The sequence below is a fragment of the Anolis sagrei genome, chromosome 6 (genome assembly GCF_037176765.1).
Source record: "Anolis sagrei isolate rAnoSag1 chromosome 6, rAnoSag1.mat, whole genome shotgun sequence".
Lineage (NCBI taxonomy): Eukaryota > Metazoa > Chordata > Lepidosauria > Squamata > Dactyloidae > Anolis > Anolis sagrei.
In genome coordinates, this window is record NC_090026.1 from 120,713,861 (window position 1) to 120,736,831 (window position 22,971).

Consider the following 22,971-nt stretch of genomic DNA (forward strand, 5'->3'; position numbering starts at 1 on the left):
ATAAATAAATATATTGACCGGGATTGTGGCGCAACTGGCTGGGTGTCAGCTGCATTAAGATCACTACTGACCGAAAGGTCATGAGTTCGAAGCCAGCCCAGGGCGGAGTGAGCTTCTGGCCAATTTGTGTAGCTTGTTGTCGACCTTTGCAACCCGAAAGACAGTTGCATCTGTCAAGTAGGAAATTTAGATACCACCTATGTGTGGGGAGGCTAATTTAACAAATTTACAAGGCCGTAAAAAAATTCCAGCAAAAGCATGCGGGGAATGCGGAAACTACTTCCTCAGTGTTGCAGATGGATGGAGAAGTGACAGCTCCCCTTGTGGCCAGAAAATTGGAATGTAAAATATCCTCTGGTTGTCTGTCTATATGTGTTGTATGTCTATGGCAATGAATGTTTGCCATGTATGTGTACATTGTAATCCGCCCTGAGTCCCCTGTGGGGTGAGAAGGGCGGAATATAAATACTGTAAATAAATAAATAAATAAATAAATAAATAAATATTGCCCTTTGATGGCCTCTCTTCCTTTTTCCTTCCTTTTCCCCCAGCATTACTATCTTCTCCAAGCTTTCCTGTTTTCTCATTATGTGCCCAAAGTATTTCATCTTTTCCTTCAAAATCCTTTCCTCCAGTGAGCAGTCCAAGGCACTCTCAGAATTTTCCTCCAACAATACCGGTCAAAAGTGTCTATTTTCCTTCACTCAGCCTTCCTTATGGTCCAACTCTTGCATCCACAGGTTACTATTACTCCCAAGATCATAAAATCTCCAAAAAGGTTATGGAGATTTCACATTTTCCTAATAATTCTGACTAGGGATCATTGGATCAATGAATTCAAAATGAGGATTTTGACTCACCATTCAACAATTGATTGAATACTGGGTTGTTGTAGGTTTTTTCGGGCTATACGGCCATGTTCTAGAGGCATTCTCTCCTGATGTTTCGCCTGCATCTATGGCAAGTATCTTCAGAGGTAGTGAGGTCACTGATTGATTGACTAATTGATTGAATAGGTCCGATCTACTTGGGATTAACCCTTGGTATGTCAGCCTGTGTCTTGGCACTACATAGATAGGAAACCACTCAGAAATGCCAGGTATGCTGCCTTGATTGAGTTCAATGACAGAGGAACTAGGGCTACAAATGTGTCAAAGAAATAAATGATTTCACCAAGTACGTCTTCACTGAGGATATTGGGAACTGACTTACAAATAAAGTTGGTACTTCATAAGTGGAAAAACTTCGCCAATGAGGAAAAAAATCCCTTTACCTGACAGTTCTGTTTCTTTTTAAAAATATCATGAAGGTATTAATGCTTCTTCTCTACAAAGGCTCTCTAAGTATTATGCAGAGTAAAACATAAATAATTCATGTCCCGCCCACATGTCTGAGTCTCATCCGAGAAGCTCCCGTGGCTTTATCAGCAGATTGCAATAAATCTACTGCCAATCTCAGGTCACAGTTGCAACGGGGATGCAAACAGATTATTTTATTTACCTTCAAAATAACACATACACTTCACAAACCCCTCCACGCCATGAACTTGACCTTGGCCCTTGACTCCAGTAATTAAGAATTTGCATAGCCTTTCATCCTGCACTGCTGTATATGAAATCATACTAATTTTTGCCATTTAGGGATAGAAAGGAAATTCATATCAATGAAATATTCAAATGAATTCATCCAATTTGTGGTCTAATGAGAGTATATCAATGAAAAATCTTATCTGTCATTTTGCTGTCATCGAGGAAGAACTAAGAGCAGCATTTTATCTTTCTACCATTTTAAAGAAATTATGTAAATATATAGTCACATTGCAGAATGCATTTCTTTCAAAATTTCCAGATAAGTGATGCTCAACTTGTATAAAAACAACTCTTTATATTGTAAGAAAGGTATGTGCAAAAACATGTAGGCCCCCCTGAGCTACTGAACATGCTGACTGAAATGCTAACGATTTGAATCCGGGGAGCATGGAGAGCTCCTGATGTTAGCTCCAGCTTCTGCTAACCTAGCAGCTTGAGAACATGCAAATGTTATTAGATGAACAGGAACCGCTTCTGTGGGAAGGTAACAGCACTCCATTCAGGCATGCTGGCCAAATGATCTAGGAGGTGTCTACAGACAACGCCGGCTCTTCGGCTTAGAAATAGAGGTGAGCACACCCCCCCCCCCCCAAGTTGGACATGGCTAGACTTAATGACAATGGGAAATCTTACCTTTACTATCTGCAAAAACAGGTATTGACTTCGGGGACAAAGAGAATACAAAAAGTCTCATGGCCAATAAAAAACAATAGGGGAGATACCAGAAATTCTGAGAAATATATATATAAAAATGAGAGATCAACGTGTTCTTCTAGCCATATGACCTAGAAAAGGCATGGGCAAACTTAGGCCCTCCAGGAGTTGTGGACTTCAACTCCTAACAGCTTTCCGGGGGACCTAAGTTTGCCTATGCTTGACTTAGACTGCATTACTCTGACTGGCATATACTCTCAGCACCTCAGGCCAGCCTCTTTCCCATCACCAAAGACCTATTTGATCCTCTTCTACTGAGCTATGGTCCCTCCTGTATAGTACTATTTAGTTTCATGTTCTCAGACAGTGAGAACAACTGAGATTTTAGCTCCATTAAACTCCATATTGATCTGTAAAAGAGGCTTCACAGTTGTCTTCATAATTTCATTAGTAAGTAGTATGTTAAAAAACCACTTGAGGAACACAGTGACTGAAATGTTTTCTCTGATCACAGGGGCACCCAGAGAAATGGATCCTAACTACAGAAAAGGAGATTCCACCTAAATATTAGAAGAACTTCCAGATGATAAAAGCTTTTTGACTGTGGGCTATGTTGCCTCAAAGTAGTGAGTCTACTTCTTTAGAGGTTTTTAAACAAAGTCTGAAAGACCATTGATCATGAATGTTTTGATTGTGTATTCTTGTGCATCAGAATAGAGTTGGACAGGATTGCCCTTCTGTGATTCTATAAACTCTCTGCTTATTCTGAACACTAGGGGTGGGGGAAAAAAACAGTCACTCCTCCCCATGTCATCTATGGACTGTGTTTTGCCCTCCCTAATTTAAATAAGTGTGTACATTAGCCTTATAGTGACCCACTGGCCAAATTACTCACCTGAATGACTCATTGAATCATAGAATCATAGAGCTGGAAGAGACCTTGTAGGACATCCAGTCCAGCCCCTGCCAAGAAGCAGGAAAAATGCATCCAAAGCACTCCTGACAGATGGCCACCCAGCCTCTGCTTAAAAGCCTCCAAAGAAGGAACCTCCACCACATCCTGGGGCAGAGAGTTCCACTGCTGAACAGTTCTCACCGTTAGGAAGTTCTTCCTAATGTTCAGGTGGAATCTCTTTCCCTGTAATTTGAAGACATTGTTTTGCTTCCTAGTCTCCAGGGCAGCAGAAAACAAGCTTTCTCCCTCCTCCCTATGACTTCCCCTCACACATTTATACCTGGCAATCATGTCTCCTCTCAGCTTTCTCTTCTGCAGGCTAAACATTAGGCTTGGGCGGTTTTGTTCGTTAATTTCGTAATTCATTATTAATTCGTATTTAAATTAGCTTACGATCCAATATTGAGCCATACAGAACTACTGTGAGGAGTAATTAAAAATCGATTTTTTTCCAATTTATTTCGTATTGTTTCGTAATTGGTTCAAAATTGTTTCGAAATTGTTTCGTAATTGTTTCGTAATTATTTCCATATGTCTGGTGCAAGTTTTATAGTTGTTGTTTGTTTTATCAATGATAAAAAATAAATTATCACACCAACAGTCAACAACAGAGGGAGAGGGAAGCTTCAGAAGTTCCCCCTGTCCCATTTGGAGGGTTTTTTAGCATATTGCGCAATCGCATCCGCCATTAACGAATCGATTTGTAATTTTACGAAATTTTGTATATTTTGAACCTTTTTAAAGGAAAATTTCAGAATTCTTTAAAAAAACGAAATGCAAGGGCCCCCCTAAAAACGAAACGAGTTTAGAACCAAATTTTTCCGTTGTTACCCAAGCCTACTAAACATGTCCAGCTCTTTAAGCCACTCCTCATAGGACTTGTTCTCCAGACCCGTGATCATTGTAGTCACCCTTCTCTGGACACATTCCAGCTTGTCAACATCTCCCATCAATTTTGGTGCCCACTATCCCAAATGAATTCATATTTAACCTTCTAGCCTACAAGACCATGCTGTACTCACACACTCTGGCAACATAACATGCTGACTATTCAGAAACTTTTGAGTGTTTTCTATTTCTTTGTTTATTTGTATTGTAGCTTTAGAGAAACTCTTCTTTTACACATTATTTGTGGATGTGAAGACAATTTGGATATGACTGATATCTATTCTTTCAAATTATCTTATCGATTCCCAAATAAATTGTAATCCCCTCATTAATACACATGAATGTGGGACCCATAGAACTCTTTTCTGTTAGGCTGTGTTCTTGTATATTAAGACTTCTTTTCTGAGCCAGTTTATAAAAAGATGCAATGGTTGAAAAGAAGAGAAAGGCAATAAAATTGATTGGAAAGCAAATTGTATGTTGTATTGTTCCAAGACCTAGGAGATGGCACACCATATTGTATTCCCATACCATCTACTGTCTTTCGGATGACCTTAAAGATTCATCACTCTGTTTTGTTGTTTACCCAGCTGTAAAATGAGTGCAATATTATTTGCTTGCCCCACGGGGTGAGGCAAGAACTAATTAAGTCTGCCGAATTGTTCTGATGACCTCTGATGAAAATGATGGCATTTTAATATTTTTCAGCAGGGGCCCCTCTCTTTGTAACACAGGGCTCATAAATTGGACAGAATGCAGCCCTACATCATGGAGACCCTCTCTGAGCATTTGCGTCAAATGTAACTGGAACCAGAATCTGAAACCTCACAATATGAAGCAGAAGCAAAAGGCCAAGCCATTCAGTTCAAAGAGCCGCTTGACATTTATTTAATGACTTTCCTAGTGACAGTTTGCCATAGATCTTTTTCAGTGCCCGATCAACCTTCAATCTTCTCAACCTGAACCAAATCCCAGTCAATGAGTTTCTTCCCACTAACCCCACTGGATGCACCGCTCCTTTTGTTTCTCCCCAAAAGAACACAAGAGCAAAATTATGCCTTTACATGAAGCTTTGTGTGAAATTGTCCTGCCCTTTCGTAATGAAAAGTGGCCACTTGAGGCTGTAATCAAGACCAGAGAAAGAGCAAGCACAAAGTGAATGCTGACCCTATATGTTTTATTCTCCAAACTGCTTCCAGAGGTTTCTCTTGTCCTTTCTACAGGTTCCTGGATCTGCCTTATTCTCATCAACACTTTGTGTGGTTAAGTCTTCCAGCCAATGTTACTGATCAAGGTGCTCTATTCTATTTAGTTAGTAGCTTGGGTACCTGGCAGTGCCCGAGTTATTTGAAGAAGGCATTGTTTATTTTGGGGTGTTAGTAGGGCTGTAGCCAGAAAAAAAATGGGGGGGGGTAAAACTTTTTTTCCGCAAATCATGAAGAGTAGTTTGATAACACAACAACATTTTTAATACAGTCCAAAGATCCTTTTTGCTCTGTAAAAGGTATAAGATACAAGGTATGCAAGGTTAGTAAGGTCAAAAATAGCCAAAAAAAGGTTGTTTTTTTAACCTGAAAAATTTGGGGGGGGGGGTTGAACGCCTACCCCCCCCCCTACATGCCTGGGTGTTAGGTAATATCATTTACGAATTAATTAGTAGTTAATGAGTTAATTAGTAACACTGTTCATTACAAAAAAGGCAGTCTTTGATTTTTTTATGAATGCTCCCATTCGAAAATACATAATGAAGGGGGTGAACTACAATTCCCAGGATTGTGAGTCAATCCTCTCCAAACTAGCCCTGTATGCACAGTTGGCCATGTTGGGTGTGTGTGCACCAAGTTTGGTCCAGATCTATCATCGGCTGGGTTCAGTGTTCTCTGGATAAGGGTTAACTACAACTCCGATATGACAAGGGCAGTCACCCCCAAATTCTGCCAGTATGTGGCCATGTTAGGTCAGTATGCTTGTTCAATTGCTGATCAATTCCTCTCTGTTTGCTGTGTGCCATAGGAAAGGGTAGGAAAGAGCTAAGAGAGGGGCAGTGGGTGAGGTCTTGCAAATTACACACAAGGAACCATCAGATGCCCTCCTGTGGTGGAGGAAACATGCCAAATGTAGGATGAAATTCTCCCCAAATGAAAGTTTTCCTTGGATGGTGGGCAATAGTGTTTGGGGAGGACATGGGTAGCATTTGGGCTACATGTTCATGGCACTCACTTTAACCTGCAATGTCAGTGGAGGGAGTGCCTTGGGAGGTTTCTCGGTACTTGGACTATCACCTATTTGTGGAGGCGGGAGGCTGTCTGTGTAACTGGACACCTCCGTCACATACACACATACACACTTTAAATTTTTATTATGTGTATAGATAGATAGATATCCCACCTCTCTCCTTGTTCAGAACCCAAAGATACTAAGGAGCTGTCCAATGGAAGCTGGCTGAAAGTCACCCCAGTCCGAATGTAACATCAGTAGAAACAAGAACTTGGCATCAAATGACTACTATGTCTACTCTACATCTTCCTGGAGTATCAGAAAGTCCTTGAACATGTAAAGAAGTTGAATCCTCAAGTCTGCTGAACAGCAATGGACACAGTTGAGGCAGAAATCCTCTGCACACTTCTTGGGAGTAGGTCTCACTGAATCTAATATGGATTGTCCCTGCAGAGATGCCCCATGAAACTCCAAAATATCAACTGTTCATTGCAAAACAAAACTGTCCCACTCATAGTGAGTTGTTGTTTCTGGTACCCCCTTGTACACAAATGTCTGCAAACCAATCACATAGTTTCAAACAACTACTAACACCTGCTCTGCTACTATCTTATATAACATTTAACACGTCTTTGTTTAGGGGTACAATTCCGCTGTTTTTAATTGAGTGTAAGTTGTTGTTTCATGCTTATATGTTTTATTTAGTTGTATTTTTTATTTGATGTTCTCTTTTTAGGCACCTTGTGCTGTGTGTGAGCCACCCCGAGTCCCTTTGGGGAGATGGTGGCGGGATGCAAGAATAAAGTAGGAGTAGGAGTAGTAGTTGTTATTATCTGTATGCCTATGATGACAGAGACATCTATCTGCACTGATCTCAGTCTAGAGTTGCAAGAGGACAGTTAGTTTACAGTCTGGTCATTTGTTTCACCCTTATTCGTCCACTGCTAGACAAACATTAACTAGCAGGATACTTGTATAAGAAAACATGGATCAAAACAGATATGGATAACTTTAAAATACTTGAGTACAAGTTTTCTCTTCACCTGAAGGAATGTGGGCTGGATTTTATATCCATGCTAATGAGATGGGGCACTTACGCATTTTATAATGGCGTATCTGTTCCAGAATAGAAACTGTAAAGTGAGAATTGGCCTTTCTGCTTCACATAAGATCAGGACCCCAGTAAAAAACAAAAAACATATCAGGTCTAACTAGATTTACAATCAAAGGCAGAGCTTTGCATAAAATGACTTTATCTTGTGAGCTATTTTCCCATACTTCTTCACAATGGCTTCTTTCCAGGGCACTATGGCAATATTCTGCAATATTCTGCATTCTGAGTCTGACTATCAAGCCAAGCAAGTTCTGGGGATCTCAACAGAGAACAGCTCTACAAGGTTCTTTAATACAACAATGTTGAAATGCAGCCAAAATCTTGTGGATTGACAGACTGAGTTATGTGGCTGCTATGTTAGTTTCTCATGACTGTAAATCCTCCATGCAGTAATTCTGCTATAATTTAAAGAAATTATTAGATCAAGATAGGCTACTAAGAACAAAGGAAAGCTCCTGCATAACAGAGTTTGCCAGTTTTTAGGCCTCAGTGTCACCACTCTGCTTGAGGAAAAAGAGAATGCATTCTTCTCTATACTGGCTTTTGAGTTACCAACTTCTCTCTATAATATCTTCTGCCCTTAATTCTGAAAATTTGCTCTTCAAACGAAATTCAGTGATAGTGTATTTAAATAGATCTATTTTTTATACATTCATAGTAATGAAATTTAGCAATCTAACATATAAACACAAATTATGACTTAACAACTAAAATTAAATTGAAAAAACACGGCCTGCTATATCAGACATAGGACAAAACATCAAACATCGAACAGAAGCATCAGTTTCCCAGTTCCTTGGGGGCAAATAGATTGATAATTGCTCAAGATATCTATTGAGCTGATGGGGCAAACAGGGCAGAGATACAGATGGTAGCTATTAAACAGGGCACAGATACGGATGGTAGCTATTAATCAGAGGTATAATGGTAGTATTACCAACTCCTTGTCCTGCTCCCTGTAAGCCAGTGAGCAAAGGTTTCTACTGTTTCTTGAAAGTGGGGAGGGAGGGGAAATCTTTAACTCCTTATGAAGTGAATTCCAGAGGTGGGGGGCAGCCACGGAGAAGGCCCTTTCTCTCATTCCCACCAGCTGTGCTTGAGATGGGAGTGGGACTAAGAGGAGGGCCTCTCAGTGTCCCAGTTCGTCTATAGTGGGAGATGAGGTTGTCAAATAGTCTGGACCCAAGCCGTTTAGGGCTTTAAATGTGATGACCAGCACTTTATATTTAGCCCGGAAGCAGACCTGCAGCCAGTGGAGCTGCTGCAGCATAGGAATGCTTCTTTCTCTGAATGGCACTCCTGTTAGTAACCTGGATGCCAATCTCTGAACCAGTTGAAGCTTCCAAACTATCTTCAAAGGCAGCCCCAAATAGAGAGCATTGCAGTAGTCCAAGACTAAGGCATGGACTACCATGGCCAAGTCAGGTATCTCAAGGTACAAGTTTTAACTGTGCAAAGGCAGTCCTGGCCACCACTGACTCTTGGGTTTCAGGGTCAGCAATGAGTCCAGGCTCACCCCCAGACTGTGGACCTGTGTCTTCAGGGGCTGTAAACACAAACACAGGCTGTAATCTCACACCTTGATCCACCTTATGACTGACCAGGAGTACCTTTGTCTTGTCTGGATTTAGTTTCAGCTTGTTGGCCCTCATCCAGTCCATTACTGATGACAGGCACACAAGTTCAGGACCAGAACAACATCCTTGACATTAGGTGGAAAGGAGTAAATGAGCAGATGACCCAAAGACAAATAGGAGATGCCATAGTTCTATATAGAATATGGATGCAGATCCATTGAATTTTTTAGGTCTTTAAAATACCTGTCTTTGTTATGCTTTTCAATATAACTGTATAGAAAAGTTTAGGTTTCATGGCGATATTAATGACATGAAAAGAAATGACATTTTGAATTGCCTTGAGATACACTTTGGAACGAAAGTATGTACGTGAATATGAATGGAATGAATATGAATGACTACCCCGCCTTCAATAGCTGAGTATTGATAGCTGGGAAATGGTATCTGCTTCATCCCAGAGAAAATAGCTCCCAGTTATGAACAGACAGCACTGGATTAGATGGAATGCAGTTTTGGCTCAACGGAAAGTACTGTGGCTTCAATTTGTGAAAACTTGCAAGATAAAAATAAAGTGAAATGCAGTGTGAGTGGGGAGAGGGGAGAGTTTGGAAAACAAATGATAACAAGAGGTGACAGAAGTTATATTCGCATCTGATTGCAAGACTTACCACTTATCCATTTAGCCTCTGGGTCATGGATTTTGAAGTCATCAGAGAACAGATCTTCCACTGTAATCTTCTTCTTTTGAGACTGGCTGTTATCTTCAACTGGAAAACATTCAGAAGGGGGAGAGGAGGAAAGAGAGATATGTGTTATTGCTCCACATCCCACAAATTCCATCTTATCATTTTCTTCTGACCAAGGACCATGTAGCTTTCACTGGAATTAATTTTCCTGGTCCAGCAGATATCTGCAAGAGTACTCCTGAATCAATGATGGAAACAGAGTAGGTTCAATGACCCTATTTATTCAGGAACCCGGGAAATTTATATTTGATTAGAACTCTCAGAACTCCTGAAAGCATGGATTCTGGAGGCTGAAGGCAATTTTCTGAGCCTCTTCATAAATGCACCTGTTCTGTCATTTACATGAGGGTCTTGTATAAAATAGTGAGAGAACAAATGTTTTAATAAACCATCTTGCACCATCTCATGAATCTCATGCAAAAAACAACTGCAAGATGTTTGAGTGACTTGACTAGCAGTATTTATTTATTTCGCATATTTGTATCCCGTCCTTCTCACCCAAGGCAGCTTCACAACAGGCATTCATTCAATGCCAACAACAGTAATAAATGATAAAAGCAATTAAACCAATTTGTTAATGCTTTAAAATTACTAAAGCATTGTTTAAATCACACAGGTTTGAAATCATAGTCCAGGCCGGTCCATTGTCATTCTCACAAATTGGATCTCATTCTAAATTGCTGACTCTACTGTTTGAACACTTGGTCCCATAGTCAGGTTTTGAGTTTCATTCTAAAGCAGTGGTTCTCAACCTGTGGGTCCCCAGGTGTTTTGGCTCACAATTCCCAGAAATCCCAGTCAGTTTACCAGCTGTTAGGATTTCTGGGAGTTGAAGGCCAAATTATCTGGGGACCCACAGGTTGAGAATCACTGTTCTAATGGATAAGAAGGAGGGGGAAATCTAATGTCACTGGGTAGAGAGTTCCACAGGCGAGGGGACACCACTGGGAAGGCCCTGTCTCTCTTCGGTACCAGTCGTATTTGCGAGGATGGTGAGGCCTAGAGCAGGGCCTCTCCCATCGATCTTAGACTTCGCAATGGTTCATAGCAGGAGATACGTTCAGACAGGTAAGCTGAGCTTTATAGACTAATGCCAACACTTTGAATTGTGTTTGGTAGCAGATTGGCAATGAGTGGAGCTGGCGCAGCAAAAGGGATTGCATGCTCCCTGTATGCCACTCCGATGAGCAACCTGGATGCCATCCACTGGACTAGTTGGAGTTTCCAAACAGTTTTCAAAGGCAACCCCATGTAGAGTGCATTGCAGCAATCAATTCAGGATGTAACAAGAGCGTGGACCACCATGGCCAAATCTGACTTCCCAAATGTAGCACAGTAGCAGTGCAATTAATTTTTATTTTTCATGTCAGGAGTGACTTGAAAATCTGCACGTTTCTTCTAGTGTGAGAGACTTGGCTGTCTCCAAGAATGTTGCTCAGGGGACATTTGGATTTTTTATTATCCTGTGGGAGGCTTGTCTCATGTACCCACATGGGAAGCTGGAGCCCACCCTGCTCCCCAGATTTGAACCACTGACATTTCGGTCAGCAGTTCAGCCAGCACAAGGGTTTGGAAGAAAAAGCAATGGGTGTTCAAGTGGAAGAAATGTACTGAATTGTTGGGTAAGTCTGTCTTGAACTGGCCCCAAGATCTTCCACTTGAGGCAACTGCCTCAAGTGGAAGATATTAAAAGCTGCTCTTCCTGAGGTCAACAATGTGTCCTGCAACCCTAAATACTCATCATTACTAGAGGTGTGAAATACACTATTTAGTATTGATGTAAATATCCCTGAAACCATTTTTCTCATTTGCCTCAGACATCCAAATCTCTTGAATCAGGTTTTGTTTTGTCCAGTGCTAGGATTTCCGTGTACCTCTCCTTCTTGACCCACTTCTTTATCCATAGCTCCAGAATGTAACAGCAATACATCTTCTGTAAACCTCCACTCTGTGAAGCCAGAGCTAGGAAATGTTAGTTTTTGGACTACATATCCCAGAATCTCCCAACTAGTGTGGTCACTGGCCATGCTGGCTGGAGGATTTTGGAATTTGGAGGACTTTCAGTACACAATGGAGCAGAGGTTTCCGTGAAATTTCTGCTGCACACTGAGGAGTGACGAATTCATTTCAAACTACAGCCGAGGAAGCAGACGGCATTTAAGAACTGGGACACAATGAGTCATAAATATTAATAATCATTTTCATTATGGGCAAATGGCTGCTCTTCGTGCTTCAAGGAGCTGTAGTTTTATCCTGAAATATGTGAGTATTGTGCTTCCTCTCCCCATACTGATATTTAATCACTACAAATGGATTAGCCACAGCAGTGGCAATTATTATTTTTTATGGCGACCATGCAAGTATATTCTTGTCTGTTTTTTAATGCACACTGGTTCCTTCTCAAAGCAAGAATTGCACGAGGTATGGATTCTAGCTAACATGCATATTTGTCAAGGATGGGTAAACAGAAGAGGGGGAAATCAATGTACATTTGACGGTCAAGGTCTCATTGCTTCTCCAAAATTCTGAAGGGTTCAGATGTTTTCCAAACAAGAGGGAAAGGATGTTTTCTAAGCAAGTGGGAGTGTGATAGCTTATACTCTTGTTTTCCCAAAGCTGTTAGGCTGGCTGCCTGTGCTCTAGACTGCTTCCCACACTGTTTCTTAAGGTCTCCCTTCTGTGGTTATAACACAGGTTTAGGCAACAAGCCAATGAACTCACCAAAGCTTCCAAAAAACAATGGATGCATTCCAAACATCGTTCCACCCACTCACCCCACTCCCAGGACAGCAACCTCCATGAGGAGACAAAAGGTTTCAGGGGAAGAAACTGGCTAAACCATCTCTGAAGGAGTCTACTGTGTGTCATGCAGCTGTGGACAGGTCTACATAGGGACCACCAAATGCAGCATCCAGGCACGAGTTGAGGAACATGAAAGGCACTGCAGACTACTTTGGCAAGAGAGGTCAGCCATGGCAAAGTGTTGCTTGTCGTTGTGTTGTAAACCGCGTTGAGTCGCCGATTTAGGCTGAGAAATGGCGGTATATAAGCACAGTAATAATAATAATAATAATAATAATAATAATAATATTTGGATACAGCATATTATTTGAGAACACGGAGGTGCTGGACCACTCTCCAGAAGGAAATGGATGATGAGGGGCACCTAATTTACAAAATTATTTTGAGGCCTGCCAGTTAACAAGATTGATAGAATTAAATTTCGATGGTTCAAGAAGATGGACCAGAATTGGAAAAAAACAAAAACAAAAAACAATTAATGGATGGGATCATTGCTTGTGCTTAAAAGGATGGAGGGACAATAAAACTCTAAAAAAATTAAAGTGGGGGGGGGGGGATGATCTCATTCCTGCTGGAAAAATGGCAAGGTAAATTCCCAATAAATAAAGTAGATATACTCCCAGTAGGGTTTCTAGACAATAAAAAGGAACAGGTATTTGGCAAAGTCATAACAAATGTGAAACAAAATGGAACGACCTTGATAAGAATGAAGAGAGAGGGGGCCAGGGGATAGTTCCACCTTGTCTCCTGTGCTATGTTAATAATATAATATAATATATTGTATATACATATAATATTAATAATATTATAATGTTATGCTACATAATACTAATACTCATAATATGATGTTATAATTATATATTTATATTCCATGCAATATTACTAATAAAATTACAATATAATGGTATAATACAATATAGTAATATTTAATACTGATATTGTACTATGTATATATATATCTTGTTAGCCACTCTGAGTCCCTTTTGGAGTGAGATGGGCGGCATATAAATGTCGTAAATAAATAAATAAATAAAATCTCCTAAACCCAGATGGGACAATTAAGGATTGGAAGATGATAAAGAACAAATGTGGTCAGTGCAACTGGCTCCTTTGAAACAAAGAATCATGAATTGGAGGAAAAAGGAAGGCCGAGAAACAGATTTTCATCAAATTTTAAAGTGGAAATTAGAAAAGGAGAAAGGTCTGATGGGGTTCATATAAATGGTTGGAAATCAATATAAATTGAAACAAACGTTGGTAGAGATATGGAAAGAGGACCTGAATAACAATGATTCTGACATTGAATACTGGATCAATTCAATCAAAAATATCAAGTACATAAGGATTAGAGACACACAGAGGAAAATACTGACAAAATGGTACAGAACTCCAATTAAATTAGCACACATAACTAAATCAACCACAAAATTGTGTTGGTACAAATGTGGAACAATTGTCTCCTATATACATATGTGGTGGGAATGTGACAGAGTACAAACTTTTTATAATAAGGTAAAGAAGGAAATGTAAGAATTAATAGGCCATAATTGGTTTTGAATAAAAAAAGATTTTTTCACCCAGAAATTAGACAAAAGCAAAAACATCAAGGATTTTGGGGGGGGGGGGGATTACAAAATTCACGATAGTGCTCCTCAAGCAACTGTGGTTTTGGTTTGGAAAGACCACAGGAAGTGGGAAGTTAAAAAATGGTACGGATACCTAGCAGACTTGATGTTCCGGGACTACATCCTTGAAAGAAGAACTAAATATATATCAGGTCGAATCAAGAAGAATTGGGTTCTGAAATGGGTAAGATTGATAGATAAAGTAAAAGGAAAAGAAAAATATAAAGAACTAAACCATTTTCTTTCTACAGTTGTTCAATTAAAATAATATTTGAATGAAGGAAAGTACTGTTCTCAGAGGGTGGGGAGGGGTGTAAAAATCAATGGACACAAGTGGAAGAGATAAAGGTGGAAAAGCAAGGATAAGAACAATAAGAGAATAATATTTGATATGTCGAAGGCTTTCATGGCCGGAATCACTGGGTTGTTGTAGGTTTTTCGGGCTATACGGCCATGTTCTAGAAGCATTCTCTCCTGACGTTTTGCCTGCATCTATGGCAAGCATTTTTCTCCACAAGGCATTTTAAAAGACCAGAAATGGTCCAGTGACCAAGGCAGAAGAGAGAGTCAATGCTTAATTCGGGTTTTCCCACAAAGGATTAAGATCTCACCTTTCACCTCTGCACTTCTTTTTTTGTAAGTTAAGGTATAGTACTTACATTGACCCATGGATACATCAACCGAAGGGTTTTTTTAAAAAAAAATATAATAATTTTTATTATAATTTTCGAATGGGCAAATTTACATAAAATAAGGGTAAAACAAATTTTTGACCCAAGTTTTTTGAGACTTTTAAAATCACAATTTCTAGACTTCTATATGAGTATATACCACATTTCAAAGTTGGGTATCCTTTGCTAAATCTGAGAAAGATTAATTTAGGGTTCAGGGCAAGATATATCAAGTGGTATATAAAACTTTGTCTTCCACCAGAGGAGAATGGCTTGGAGCCACTAAAGCAGTGACACCCAAACTCTTGTTCTCCAAGTGTTTAGGACTTCATCTCCCAGGAACCTCATCCATTTGGCAAGGGAGCTGAAGTTCAAAACCCCCAAAAGACCAGAGTTTGGGAAACACTGCACTAGAGGAATAGCTGGAAGAACCTAAGGTAATTACCCCCTTCTTCCTAATGTTAGGGCCTTTCCAAACAGCATTAACTTCATGCAAAAGAGTTAGCGATGCAGCATGCAAAATGTGAAGGAATTCCACAGGACTCGACATGCAAGGCAATAACATTTTTGTCCCTTTGGCTAAGGTAACTCTGCCGTGTAAGTAGAAAGGTTCAGCTGAGGTCTTTTTACCTCTTCCTCACTGGCAATTGGACTTTTAGTGATGTTCCTGATGCTGTAGCATTCTGTTTTCATTGTCATTGCCTTCAGTAACATTTTCCCCTTGTACACTCCTAAAACAATAAGTCTTAGGACCGAGCCATCAGAATGTAGTACCAAGTGGAAGCCTGTGTGCTATTAATGAGAGAAACTGGAATCTTAAGTGGCTCAAGTACCTTGGGACCAGTGAAGTAAAAAGCCATTTTCTCCTCCATTAATTGGCTCATTGGAGTCTGTTTATGGCATCTCTAAACAGGGATGTGTTTTGCCTGCATAACAAGATTATATTAAAGAGCAGGAAAAGGCGTCTAATGTCATGAGGTATTCCTGATACTTAAGGAATCATATAATCAGAAATAACCACAAAGGCCATCCAGTCCAACCCCATTCTGTTATGGAGGAATACACAATCAAAGCACTCCAGAAAGATGGCCATCTAATCTCTGTTTAAAAATTTCCAGTGAAGGAGATTCTACCACACTCCAAGGCAGCATATTCCTTGTCCAATAGCAGTTATCTTCAGAGGTCTCACTGGAATATCTCAAGGAAGCTGGCCTTCTGAGGTGGCACTGGAGCTTTCTCCTCTGTATAGAACAACCCTTGATTTATTCATGGTACCAAAATCCATAATTTTGGTTCCAAAAGCTAACCTTGACTGATGCATGAGGTCGACTTATACACAAGGATATACAGTAAGGTCACAAATATTTACAGTAAGGGACAGGGGTTTAGCACAGCTGGCAAATCACCAGCAATTATAAGATCTAAAGGTTGCAAGTTCAAAGTTCCGGTTCGGCATAAGCTGCTGACTGTCAGCCCACCTTAATGTTTACCTAAGCAGTTCAAAAACAGCTTTAGTTGAAATTAGAAATTTTAGGTACCGCTTAAGTGGAGGAGGTGTTGGGTGACCAAAAGGAAGAAGGAAGTCCTGATGGCTCTTCGTCATAGAGGATGGAGCAACAGCACCTCCTTTGGCTGGATTCAAGCCCAATCTTCCATGGCACCAAAAAAGCTGGACATTGAGTCAAAACAACAACATACCTCCTTTTGTTCTGTCTGTATTGTCTATAAAAAAATGGCATTGAATGTTTGCCGTGTATGTGTACTGTGATCTGCCCTGAGTCCCCTTCAGGGTGAGAAGGGCAGAATATAAATAGTTGTTGCTGCTGCTGTTGTTATTACTTGAAACACAACAAGATGAGTCCACAGCAGACAACATCACTCTTCTGGCTGTTGTATTGGATTACATGTCGGACACTTCCCAAGTGTCTAGGACTGTGTGATGTATCAGCGAATAATGTGTGCAGATCCCAGTAAAGTGGCCTTCTGCAGCTAGCAGATGGTAATTTTGACAGTGCCGATTGTGTTTAAGTGCAGGCCAAGGTCTTTAGGCACTGCACCCAGTGTGCCGATCACCACTGGGACCACCTTTACTGGCGTATGCCAGAGTCTTTCTGGTGTTGTTGTTGTTGCTATTATTATTATTATTATTATTATTATTATTATTACTACTACTACTACTACTACTACTACTTTCTGATGTTCAGCCTGACATATATATATGTTGGCTGAACATGTACATAGTTGTTCATAAAATCAGCTCTTTATTGTGTTAAAATAATCTATGCTCTTCTCTATCCCTGCTCTCAACAACAACATCTTGCAGGAGCTTTCTGAAAACCTCACCCTCTGCTAATCCCTATACGGATGGCTGCTCTGCTGTTGTGAATTGGATCAAATCCAAAGTGAATATGCTAACATGCCACTTCCTTTGAAAAGCATTAGTGGTGATTCTGACACACGGCGAAGTTATTGTTTCATCTATAATTGTAATGTAGCATACTCTTCTTTGTCATCTTGTCATATTCCACTGTTGCAGGCTGTCTCCAGGGTCTAACTAAAACACACTAATAAGTGTCGGGTAGAATCGTGACCTTCTTTTTGGCATGTTCTTGGATCATTTCTAAAAACAGAAGTTGTGGGGAGTCACAGCTGGGAATCTGTCATAATATGAATTATTCGTAACGCTTCTGTCTAATAGTTTTGCAGATGATAGTTCTAACTTCTGGCCAATTTTTGCACTAAACTTTCTGCTATTGGAAACATTAAAGTCAAAACTAGAATGTTCTAGATCGGGGTGGGGACAATTTGGCTTATGGGACACGTGTGTTCTCCCATAAAAATCCTTCTGGAGAAAGGGGATTAGCTCCCTGGCTCATCAAACCATTTTAGATCCAAGAATCAGGTTTTGTTTCTTCTTCTTTTTGTGTGTGTCAGGAACCACTTGAGAAAATTCAAGTTGCTTTTGGTGTGAGAGAATTTGCAATCTGCAAGGACATTGCCCAAGGAACGCCTGGATGTTTTGATGTTTTACCATCCTTGTGGGAGGCTTCGCTCATGTTCCTGCATGGGGAGCTGGGGCTGACAGAGGGAGCTCATCTGCACTCTCCCCAGATTTGAACCTCCGACATGTCAGTCTTCAGTCCTGTTGGCACAAGGGTTTAACCCATTGCACCACCGGGGGCTCCTGTTTCTTTAATTGAAGAAGGAAAGACATAGTTTAGTGGTTCAGCCCATGCATCAGCCCATGCATTCAGTCCATGTATCAGTTATACAAGGTCCTCAAGTTCCATCCTCTAAGTTTCTAGTTAAAAGGATCAGGGACAAGATGCCACTTAAGGCTCAGACATGTTCAAACTGCAATAGTTTCCTTCCCAGAACTCTGTAAAGCTCCTCAAACCTTCCAGAAACATAAAAAAGAAGAAGAATTGCCAACAAATTAGCCATCCTTTTGGGTGTCCATGTGGCCCACCAGGCAGAAATAGGATGGAAAAATGTCCCTGTGTAGTTGCCCACTCCTGGACTAAACTTGTCATTCTTCCATAGACTAAAGCTCTTGAAATGAAATGCACTTATTAGTCCTAATAAATTGATGTCCAGCTCATTCTAAGTGATCTCATCTTGTTTGAATGGAGCCCCCGGTTGCGTAATGGGTTAAACTCTTGTGCTGGCAGAACTGCTGACCAAAAGGTCAGCAGTCTGAATCCGCGGAGAGGGTAAGCTCCCATCTGTCAGCTCTGGCTCCCCATGTGGAGACATGAGAGAAGCCTCAAAGTTGGTAAAATATCAAACACCCAGGTATCTCCTGGACCAGGCAGCCAGGTTACGAACTGGTGCTTCTTACAGGGAGCGGTCAATCCTCCTGTTTAAGGAGCTCCACTGGCTGCCGTTCATTTTCCGGTCCCAATTCAAGGTGCAGGTTCTTACCTACAAAGCTCTGAATGGTTTGGGACCCGCCTACCTGCGTGACCGCATTTCTGTGTACGAACCCACACAATCTCAGCAGTTTGAATCCGCGGAGAGGGTAAGCTCCCATCTGTCAGCTCTGGCTCCCCATGTGGGGGCATGAGAGAAGCCTTCCACAAGGATAGTAAAACATCAAATATCCGGGTATCCCCTGGGCAACGTCCTTGCAGACGGCTAATTATCTCACACCAGAAGTGACTTGCAGTTTCTCAAATTGTTCCTGAGATGAAAAAAAATCTTGTTAGGACTGGATTTAACTCATTGTTCTTGGTTTCGTTAAGACCTGGCAAGGTTAGTGACACTGTGTGATGGACTATTACAACAGAAGGGGTGTTTCTGTGGGTGTCTTCAAGTCCTCTGTGACATAGGCAAGATAACTATGTGGACAATGGCAATGATGACAATGGCTGTGGCAATGGACTATGGATAAGTTCGATGGATTCTCCAACCAAAGAATTTGGCTAGATAACAGCCAACAGACTGGTATTTGTTAGTAGTTTTTAATTATATTGATTTAATGTTTTTAACTATATATAATTATTGGGTTTTTTAATGTATTTTATTATGTGTATGTAGAGGCATCGAATTGTTGCCGGCTGGAAGCCGCCCTGAGTCCCCCTCCAGGGGGTTGAGAAGGACGGGGTAAAAATATTCAAAATAAATAAATTAATAAGATATGGTTTTGCCGGTTCCATTCTCTGAAATATAGCCTGCAGCAGTGGCATTGGGTGGAGGTCTCTCATCTTGTTATACTGAATCAGAGCACTAGATTTATTGGTTGAATTTTGAACCACAACGATTATACCATGAGAGCTTTGGATTTATGATAAGTCCACCATCTTTAGGTGCTCCATAAACCAATCTTCATATAACATGCTCTGCTATGCAGCGAAGTTGTGTTATATTGAGTCATTCCACTGGCTCACTTAGAGTAGTATTAGCATTTTTGATGGGATGTGTCTCTCTAGAACAAACTTTGGCCTTCCAGGTGTTTTGGACTTCAACTTCCACAATTCCTAACAGCCAGTAGGCTGTTAGGAATTGTGGGAGTTGATGTCCAAAACACCTGGAGAGCTGAAGTTTGCCTTTGGCTGCTCTAGAGTTTTAGGCATGGTGCTTCCCCTAACTTTAGATCCCTAGCATTTCCTAGTGATCTCCCATCCAAACACCAATGAGACCTGACCTTGCAGTTACTATCAGGTATGTTCAGGGTGACAAGATCCATAATCAATCTATTTTTTGAGGTTACCATCCATACAGGATGTGAATGTTCACCTGTACAATAACACAATGTCTACTTTTTTCACCTTGATCATGCATGGACATGTTCATCCACATTTTGAAAACAAGTGGTGGAGGCTCCTTCTTTGGAGGCTTTGAAACAGAGGCTGGATGGCCATCTGTTGGGGGTGCTTTGAATGTGATTTTCCTGCTACTTGGTAGGGGGTTGGACTGGATGGCCCATGAGGTCTCTTCCAACTCTATGATTCTATGATTCTAAGTATCCTTGCCCTCAAGACAGGGCAAAAACAACAGAAGAAAGCTTTTTCTCCACCAGTCAAGTTCACTTCAATCAGTCACCTGCCTTTTTACAATGAATGGCCAGAGACACTGAAATTACAATAGCAGCATCAGCTACAGCTAAAGGTTATACAAATACCTGGTGTCAGCAAGATAACGGAGGTGACAATCAAGGAGCAAATAACCAGAATAACAAGTAACGCGATTGCGATTCCTTTCCAGTTCCTTTGCGGAGGATTGCTTCCCACCAGCTCCTGGAAAACAGCAGAAAGAAAAGGGATATTAAGCAAAGGCAAGGGACAGCGGCCAAATCTGAGCAACAATTAGCACAAGAAGAGCTATAGTTTAAACAGTACAGGTCCTGACTATTTGAAAAACCACATCTCCACATACAGACTAGTACAAGCACTGCAGTTTGTGAAGGAGCCCTGCTCTCAGTCCCACCCCCGTCTCAAGCACAGTCGGTGGGAACAAGAGAGGGAGCCTTTTTTGTGATCACTCCCTATTTCTGAAACATCCTCCCTAAATAATTAAAAATGGCCTCCTCTCTCCTCTTCTTTAAAAAGCTTTTAAAACCAATCTATACACTTTAGTTTATGGAGGAACCCCTGGTGGCGCAATGGGTTAAATCATTGTGCCGGCTGAACTGCTGACCGAAAGCTTGGCAGTTTGAATTCAGGGGGGAAGGTGAGCTCCCGTCTGTCAGCTCCAGCTTCCCATGCAGGGACATGAGAGAAGCCTCCCATAGGATGCTAACACATCCAGGCATCCTCTGGGCAACATCTTTGCATACAATGAATTCTCTCACACCAGAAGCGACTTGCAGTTCCTCAAGTCGCTCCTGACATGAAACAAAAGCTTATGGAGAGGAGGAGGACTAATGACATCTTATATGTACCCCTGTCTAGTTGTTGGATACCATCTTAGTTTCAATATTTTTAGTCGAATTTTAAAGAATTTTAAATAACTTATTATGTTGTAAATGTGTGTGATGTATTATGTCATGCTGATTTAAGTTATTATTAAGTTATTATTTTTATAATTTTTGTCAAGCTTGTTTTTTGACTTGTTATGTGTTATTTTTGGCACTGAATGTTTTCCACTGTGCTTTATTTTGTCAGAAGCCACTCTGAGTCCCCTTGGGGAGATAAGGAGGATTATTAATAAAGCATTATTATTATTTTACTGACACAAAAACATAGTATGTCACAGCAAACGAGATCTATATGCTGGATTTCGTATCACAAAATCACAAGTCGAGCACTTCCCAAGCGTCTAGGACTGTGTGATGTATTTTTGAATGATGCGTGCAGATCCAAGTAAGGTGGCCTTTTGCAATTGACAGATCTTCATTTTGTCAATGTTTAATGTTTCCAAATGCCGGCTGAGATCTTTTGGTATTTCACCCAGTGTGCCAATGACCACTGGGACCACCTATACTGGTTTATGCCAGAGCCTTATTATTATTATTATTATTATTATTATTATTATTATTATTTTATAGCACAGCTGCAATAGCTTTCCTAGTTGCAGATGCAGTAAAGAGAAAGATAGAACAGGATCAATAATTTCATTCAAAACTGCTTAACAATAGCTACCTTTTGAAATGATAGTTCCTGAAATATAGGAGACCTTGGATCGCCTGGAACAAGCTTTTGTTCAAGAGAAATTCATTTCTGGCACAAAAAATACATTCCTGGGCTCAGGGACGCTTCATCTGTAACTCTTAAGTGCATGTCTTTTGCACCTGGCTCTGGTTGGTGGATTTAGCAGTTCTAATTAAAAAATGAAAAAGATTTAACCCAAAGCCAGCTCACCTCTACCCTATGTGATTAGGAGAACCAAAACAGCATGGAACTGCCTGAGGAATGTAGCAATGGTGATAAATTGACTGTTAAAGCACAAGCTGTAGATGGCTCTTCTTGCCATCGGCAACTTTGATATCAGAGAGGAACCAAGACAAGGTGCTTAAGGAAGTTGGAAGACTAAAAATCTCAGCATCCTCCAGCTAGCATGACCAAAGGAGGGATGGTCCACAGACATGAAGGGGAAGACATGAAAGCCAAAGGGAAAGTAGGACAAAAGAAAGAGGCTTTTCAAGTCGTTTCAGGCTGTGAATTGAGCTGAAATCCCACCCAGTAATTCCCAAAGAGACCAGGTTATTTCAGAATATAACATCCAAGTCTAACAGCTATGTTTCTATAAATGTTTACAGAGGAAATGTCTATTGCTGGAGAGCCTTTGAACAACTACTAAACATATCAAGCAATATCCTCTTACATTTATCGAAGGAGCTGGTGATATCTGTAACAAACCTCTGACTTGAGCAGACTTATCAAGAAAACTTTACAACGGTTTTTCTCAACCTTCCAAATGCCACAACCCCTTAATACAGTTCCCCATGTTGTGGTGACCCCCCAACCATAAAATTATTTTCATTGCCATTTCATAACTGTAATTTTGAATTGTAATATAAATATCTGATATGCAAGATTGACCCAAATTTAGCACACAAAACTCCCACGACCAACAGAAAATACTGGAAGGATTTGATGGGCATCGACCTTGAGTTTGGGAGTTGTAATTCACCTACATCCAGTGAGCACTGTGGATTCAAACAATGATGGATGTGGACAGGCCTGTAGCCAG

The 22,971-nt window shown here is 40.6% G+C and overlaps 1 protein-coding gene across 6 annotated transcripts in view; it reads right to left on the reverse strand.

The window, feature by feature from the left end:
- DPP6 (dipeptidyl peptidase like 6) overlaps positions 1–22,971 on the reverse strand; it is a 692,619-nt gene that overhangs the window by 212,065 nt on the left and 457,583 nt on the right. For all 6 annotated transcript variants that reach the window (XM_060782596.2, XM_067470371.1, XM_060782595.2 and 3 more), the window contains exons 2-3: positions 20,462–20,576; positions 9,663–9,761 (exon numbers count right to left, since the gene is read on the reverse strand). In XM_060782596.2, the coding sequence (XP_060638579.1) occupies positions 9,663–9,761; positions 20,462–20,576 (214 nt within the window). The remainder of the gene's footprint in view (positions 1–9,662; positions 9,762–20,461; positions 20,577–22,971) is intronic.